Source organism: Dendrobates tinctorius, unplaced genomic scaffold (assembly GCF_039654945.1).
Source record: "Dendrobates tinctorius isolate UK_male_01 unplaced genomic scaffold, ASM3965494v1 ptg000367l, whole genome shotgun sequence".
NCBI lineage: Eukaryota > Metazoa > Chordata > Amphibia > Anura > Dendrobatidae > Dendrobates > Dendrobates tinctorius.
Window position 1 is genome coordinate 2,321,637 of NW_027362033.1, and position 6,841 is coordinate 2,328,477.

The 6,841-nt window shown below is 45.2% G+C and overlaps 1 protein-coding gene across 3 annotated transcripts in view; it reads left to right on the forward strand.

Annotated features, from left to right (window-relative positions):
• Nucleotides 1–6,294, forward strand: part of CUNH2orf81 (chromosome unknown C2orf81 homolog) — a 32,439-nt gene extending 26,145 nt beyond the window's left edge. For all 3 annotated transcript variants that reach the window (XM_073562802.1, XM_073562804.1, XM_073562803.1), the window contains exons 3-4: nt 5,001–5,207; nt 5,302–6,294. In XM_073562802.1, the coding sequence (XP_073418903.1) occupies nt 5,001–5,207; nt 5,302–6,180 (1,086 nt within the window). In that variant the 3' untranslated portion in view covers nt 6,181–6,294. The remainder of the gene's footprint in view (nt 1–5,000; nt 5,208–5,301) is intronic.
• The last annotated feature ends 547 nt before the right edge of the window (nt 6,295–6,841 follow it).

Sequence of the window (6,841 nt, forward strand, 5' to 3'; positions counted from 1 at the left end):
GTTTCTGACATCACGAGATAAGGCAGGCCACCAAAAAGACCAACTCACCAAATCTCTTGTACCAAAAATACCTGGATGACCAGCCAACACGGAGGAATGAATTTCAGACATTACTCTTTTCCTCCACTGGTCAGGGACATACAATTTTCCCATAGGGCAACGTTCAGGTATGTCCTCCTGAAATTCCTCCAGGGCATGTCTCAAATCGGGTGAGATGGTGGAAAGAACTACACCCTCATTTAGAATGGTAGTAGGCTCAGTCACATCAAGAGAATCCGCAAAGAAACTCCTAGAAAGGGTACCGCCTTAACATTCTTAGTGTCCGGAATAAAAGAGACAACAAAATTAAAATGCATGAAAAACAAGGCCCATCTAGCCTGTCTAGGATTCAAGCGTTTTGCTGATTCAAGATAAATCAAATTCTTGTGGTCGGTGAGGACCACAACTTGATGTCTAGCTCCCTCCAACCAATGTCTCCACTCCTCAAATGCCCATTTCATGGCCAACAATTCCCGATTCCCGACGTCATAGTTACGTTCAGATGGGGAGTCACCGGATCTCTTTGGGACAAAATGGCTCCTGCACCAATCTCAGAAGCATCTACCTCCACCTGAAATGGGAGTGAGGCATCAGATTGCCGTAGAACCGGAGCAGAAGTGAATCTCCGCTTAAGCTCCTGAAATGCCGAAACTGCCTCTGGAGACCAATTCAGCACATCAGCTCCCTTTTTGGTCAGATCAGTCAGTGGTTTGACAATACCAGAAAAATTACCTATAAATTTATGGTAGAAATTAGCAAAAACCCAAAAACTTCTGGAGAGCCTTCAAAGAAGTGGGCTGAACCCAATCATAAATGGCCTGTACCTTGGCCGGGTCCATTTCAATAGCAGACGGGGAGAAAATGAATCCCAAAAATGAAATCCTCTGCACGCCAAAGAGGCACTTCGATCCCTTAACATACAGAGAATTTTCCCTCAAAATCCGGAGCACAGTCCGGACATGTTCCACATGAGAATCCCAATCACTGGAAAAGATCAAAATATCATCCAGATAAATGATTAAAAACTTATCCACAAAGTCCCAGAAAATATCGTTCATGAAAGACTAATATGCAAATAAAGTCCGTGGAGCCTCATTTAAGAGTCTTAAACCCGTGTTTGAGACTCTTAAATGAGGCTCCACGGACTTTATTTGCATATTCGTATTTCCCAGGGAGCAATGCACCTAGGATTTCACTGATTGAGCGCCTTTGCCCGCTGCCGCAGTGTTTTCTTTGACTGGTCTCCCTGAGGTCAGTGATTGTTTTGTGATGGTGTTCATAAAAGACTGGAAGACAGAAGGGGCATTAGTGAGCCCAAAAGGCATCACCAGGTACTCAAAATGTCCCTCCGGAGTATTAAACGCCGTCTTCCATTCATCCCCCTGCTTGATGAGAATAAGATTATACGCCCCCCTGAGGTCAAGCTTGGTAAACCAGCAGGCACTTTTAACTCTGGAAAATAAATCAGAAATCAGGGGTAACGGGTACTGATATTTAACAGTGATTTTGTTAAGGGAACGATAGTCAATACAGGGCCTTAATGAACCATCTTTCTTGGCCACAAAAAAAAAACCCAGCACCTAAGGGTGAAGAGGATGGTCTGATATCACCCTTCTCCAACGACTCCTTGATATAAGATCGCATAGCATCATGTTTTCGGGTACCGATAAGTTGAAAAGCCGACCCTTGGGAAATTTACACCCGGGCATTAACTCAATTGCACAGTCATAACTTCTATGAGGAGGCAAAGACGGAGACTTACTCTCACTAAATACATCAGAAAAATCAGCCAAATAGTCAGGAATATCATGAGACTGAGGAGAGGTGGAGAAAACAGGAGCGTCCCTAAGAACACACTGACAACCCCAACTCACCACAGACACAGATTTCCAATCCAAAACTGGATTATGAGTTTGTAACCAAGGAAAACACAGAACAATAGTATCATGCAAATTGTGCAACACCAAACATTTACAATTTTCTTGGTTGTCCGGGGCAACCCGCATTATCACCTGGGTCCAAAACTCAGGTTTATTCTCCGCCAAAGGAGTAGCATCAATACCCCTCAAAGGAATAGGGGTCTGCAGAGGTATCATGGGAAAACCACAACGTTTTGCAAAATCCAAATCCATCAGATTCAAAGCTGCTTCTGAATCTACAAAAGCCTTAGCGGAAAATGTGGACAAGGAGCAGATCAGGGTAATCGCCAAAAGGAACTTAGGTTGTACACTGCCACCGCAAATGTGTGAGCAAAACGCTTTTCTCGTTTAGGGCAGGCAGTGATAGTATGAGAGGCGTCCCCACAGAAAAAACACAACTTATTACGCCTTCTAAACTCTGACGTTGCGCCCTAGACAAAACCCTATCGCATTGCATGGGTTCAGACATTCGTTCGAAAGGCGGCAACGCCTCGTGTAGTTTTACGTTTACGTAAACGCCGATCAATTTGAATGGCCAATGACATAGTCGTCAAGACCAGAGGGAACAGGAAATCCCACCATAACATCTTTTACGGTTTCTGCCAAACCCTTCCGAAAGAGAGCTGCCAATGCACTATCATTCCATGTAGTAAGGACCGCCCACTTTTGGAATTTTTGACAATATAACTGCAGAATCCTGACCCTGGTTCAATGCCGATAACGTTTTCTCAGCTTGATCAATAGCATTAGGTTCATCATACAACAACCCCAAGGCTTGATAAAACGCATCCACAATAGTCAGAATAGGATCTCCAGGTGTCAAAGAAAAAGCCCAATCCTGGGGATCGCCACGCAGCAGGGAGATGACAATTTTAACCTGCTGCACAGAGCTCCCCGATGAGTTAAGTTTCAAAGCAAAAAATAGTTTACAATTATTCTTAAAATTCAAAAGTTTAGACCGATCCCCAGAAAACTCATCAGGAGTAGGGATTTTTGGTTCAACAGCAGATGACTGAGCGAGATAGGCAGAAATTCCCCGCACGTCAGCAGCGAGATGCTCAACACGATCAGACAATTGCTTAGTCTCCATTTAGACAAAAAATATCCTCCTACAGCCCCAGAAAAAAAGGAAAAAATATATGAAAAAAAAATTCTGACACTTCTTTTTTTTTTAAATTCTTTCCTTCTTTAGAGTACCCTAGAGTCTGTGGTTAGGCTGGTGATTATGTTATGAATGAGTCACCGAGGAGGAAAGCAAGCCCAAGCTAAGCCACAGAAAACCAGAGAGGTTGGTAACTAAGCGGATTGCAGACCCCTGATCCTATCCACAACAACTAGCAGTAGTCGTGGAGCGTACCTACGATGATCCTAGACGCCTCGGCACAGCCGGAGAGCTAAATAAACCTAAAGCAAGAAAGGGGAAATCTAAACTGCCCCGGAACAGACCCCAAAGGAATAGATAGCCCCCAAACATATATTGTCGGTGAGACAAGATGAAAACACAAACGCAGGCAGAAAAATAGACTGAGCAAATGATGGGGCCACACTGACTAGACAGGAAAGGAAAGACTGTTTGCAATCACGCAAAAAACTCTGCAAAAAGTCCAACACGTCTGATGCACAAAAACACTGAAGTCGCACGACTTCGCCCCCCCCAGTATATCATCACTCTGGTATATTCTGAAAGCAAAGCAAAAAGAGACCAATATAAAAGGGGACAAAACAAACTGGAACATGCAGTAACATATGGGCGGTGATTCAGCACAGCCCCACCCGGAGCTGGCTGACCCGCACCAAACAGAGATAGACAAAACCAGATCAAATGCAAACAGAATAGCAAATGAACCACTTAGCTGAACATGCAGGGAAAGAGCAGGAGACATCAGACCTCAGAAGGCACAGGAAGAAAATCACCAGCAGGGATAGAGGGAGTCAGCTGTCTTATATCCCAATCAGAAACCCCAGATCTCCAATCGTCTTCCTCATTATCAGGAGGAAAGCCTCTGTCAATCAGATCAGCTCCACTACCTCCAGTAACCACCAGAGGGAACCCAGAAAGAACTCTCAATCTGACCAGCTCCACTATCTTCAGTAATCACCAGAGGGAAGCCAGAGAGAGAATTCACAACAGGATGGATTGTGTGGAGTAATGTAAGGAGTTATGTGGAGTAGTGGGATGGTTTATGTGCAGTAATGGGAGGGGTTATGTGGAGTAATAGGATGAGTTATGTGGAGTAGTGGGATAGATTGTGGTGTAATGGGAGGAGTTATGGGGAGTAGTGGGATGGATTATGTGGAGTAATAGTATAAGTTATATGGAGTAATAGAATGAGTCATCTGGAGTAGTGGGATCGATTATTTGGAGTAATAGGAGGAGTTATGTGGAGTAGTGGGATGGTTTATGTGCAGTAATGGGAGGAGTTATGTGGAGTAATAGGATGAGTTATGTGGAGTAATAAGATGAGTTATGTGGAGTAGTGGGATGGATTATTTGGAGTAATAGGAGGCATTATGTGAAGTATTGGGATGGATTATTCTGAGTAATAGGAGGAGTTATGTGGAATAGTGGGAAGAGTTTTGGGGAGTAGTGGGATGGATTATGTGGAGTAATAGTATGTTATATGGAGTAATAGAATGAGTCATCTGGAGTAGTGGGATCGATTATTTGGAGTAATAGGAGGAGTTACGCGGAATAATGGGATGGATTATGTAGAGTAATAGGAGTAATGGGATTAATGGGATGGATTATTCCGAGTAATAGGACGAGTTATGTGGCGTAATGGGATGGATTATATGGAATATTAGGAGGAGTAATGGGATGGATTATTCGGAGTAATAGGACGAGTTATGTGGAGTAATGGGATGGATTATGTGGAATGCTAGGAGGAGTTATGTGGAGTAGTGGGATGGATTATTCGGAGTAATAGGAGGAGTATGTGGAGTAGTGGGATGGATTATTCGGAGTAATAGGATAAGTTATATGGAGCAATATGAGAGGTTCTATTAATAGGTAGAGTTATAGGTGAATATGCTTGGTTACAGGTGATCCCATACACCGTAAGTCAGGCGCGAGATGCCATGTTGCAGATTGTACAGTGGACATTTGTGCCCAGAGATGAGGGGAACAACAAGCCTGATACAGAAAGCACCTGGCAAGAAGAACCACAGCCATGTCCACATGACTCCTGGGCACAAGGGTGTATCCCAGTCACCCAGCCTGCCCAAACACCCCACTTCAGTCAGTCTCAGGTATGTGAAAGTCTCCAACGTATTGTCCATATACAACAATAGATGTTACTGAAGTCCACATTTTGAATATTAAACACCTTCTGGAATTTCTCAGGTATCCCTCAAGCATGCCTTTACTGATATCCCAGAGGAGACCCCACAGACAGGAGAACCTCCAAGAGAAGAAGAGGACCCTCCTCAGTCTTCACAGGAACAAGTACCCATCCCCAAAATCGCTGCACCCCCATCCTCTCAGCCTGTTATAAAACCTACTCCACCTACTACAGCTCCAAAGACTAGGCCTTTTTATCGTCCCCATCGCGGTCCCCTCCGATCAGCTGGCCTGAAGAACATCACTAAATCTCTCGAGGAAATGGAGAAGGAGATGTTACTGAAGCAACTTGATAAGAAGGAAATTGATGAGACCATTGACCTTCTGCCCACCTCCCTACACAACATCCTAAAGATCCAGCTGGGGAGACCCCCACAGAAGAAAGATGTCATTTATGACCATGCTGGTAATGTCCTTTCTGTGCCTAAGGTAGCCCTCTGCAAACTCCCCCAGCATCATGTGCATACCCAGATAGAAGTTCTGGACATCGGCACGGAGACTAAGAAATCACTGATCAGCAGAAAACGCAGAGAGGCGACTGTCAAGAGAGCTCATGTCAGCTTTTCATCCAGTGACCCCCCAACTCTCCATGATAACATTTTAGCCACACATCCCACCACAGCAATAGAGGATGGTCAGGCCCCTGTGTCCATACTTCTTGACACCATGCCACTGACTCACGGGGTAATACTGAGAAAAGGGGACGCCACAGAACGAGGGTCTGTGTACAGTCTTCGACAGAGAGAGCTTATCAGCAAGAAGGACAGAAGAGATCTGAGGCCAATCCAAGCCTCCATTCCTCTACCAGGCCTTGCTGTGGAGCAAGTCCTAAAGAACAACATCCCTCAGGTTCAGCCGCTCATCTCCTTCATGTCGCACTGAGCCTCATTTACATTATCCGTGTAATTTTCTTTGCGCCTTATAGTCCCATATAACTTGTACTGTCAAGAGGCCAACTGTAAATCAGCAGATCTAATAAAACTAATGTTTCCTTTAGTTACATCACTTATGGAAAGGATAGCATGGAGCAACACAGAGTCTTTCAGGAGAGGAGCATGTTGTTATTGTGGGTGGTCACTGATCAGTGGTCAGCTTTTGATGTGCCTCTCCTATCTGCTATATGTTGTATTCATTTCATCCATTGGCCCTTGGTATGTTCCTCCCATGCTCTAAAGCTTGGCGTGCCGCTCCCTTACTGTAGTGCCTGGTGTGCTCCTCTCATCCGATGGCCTCTGGTGTGCTTCTCCCTTACTCTAGTGGCTGGTGTGATCCTCCCATCCGATGGCCTCTGGTGTGCTTCTCCCTTACTCTAGTGGCTGGTGTGATCCTCCCATCCGATGGCCTCTGGTGTGCTTCTCCCTTACTCTAGTGGCTGGTGTGATCCTCCCATCCGATGGCCTCTGGTGTGCCGCTCCCATACTTTAGAGCCTGATGTGCCGCTCCCATTCGTTGGCACATGGTGTGCTCCTCCCATACTTTAGTGCTTTGTGTACCGCTCCCATACTCTAGTGGCTGGTGTGCCGCTCCCATACTCTAGTGCCTG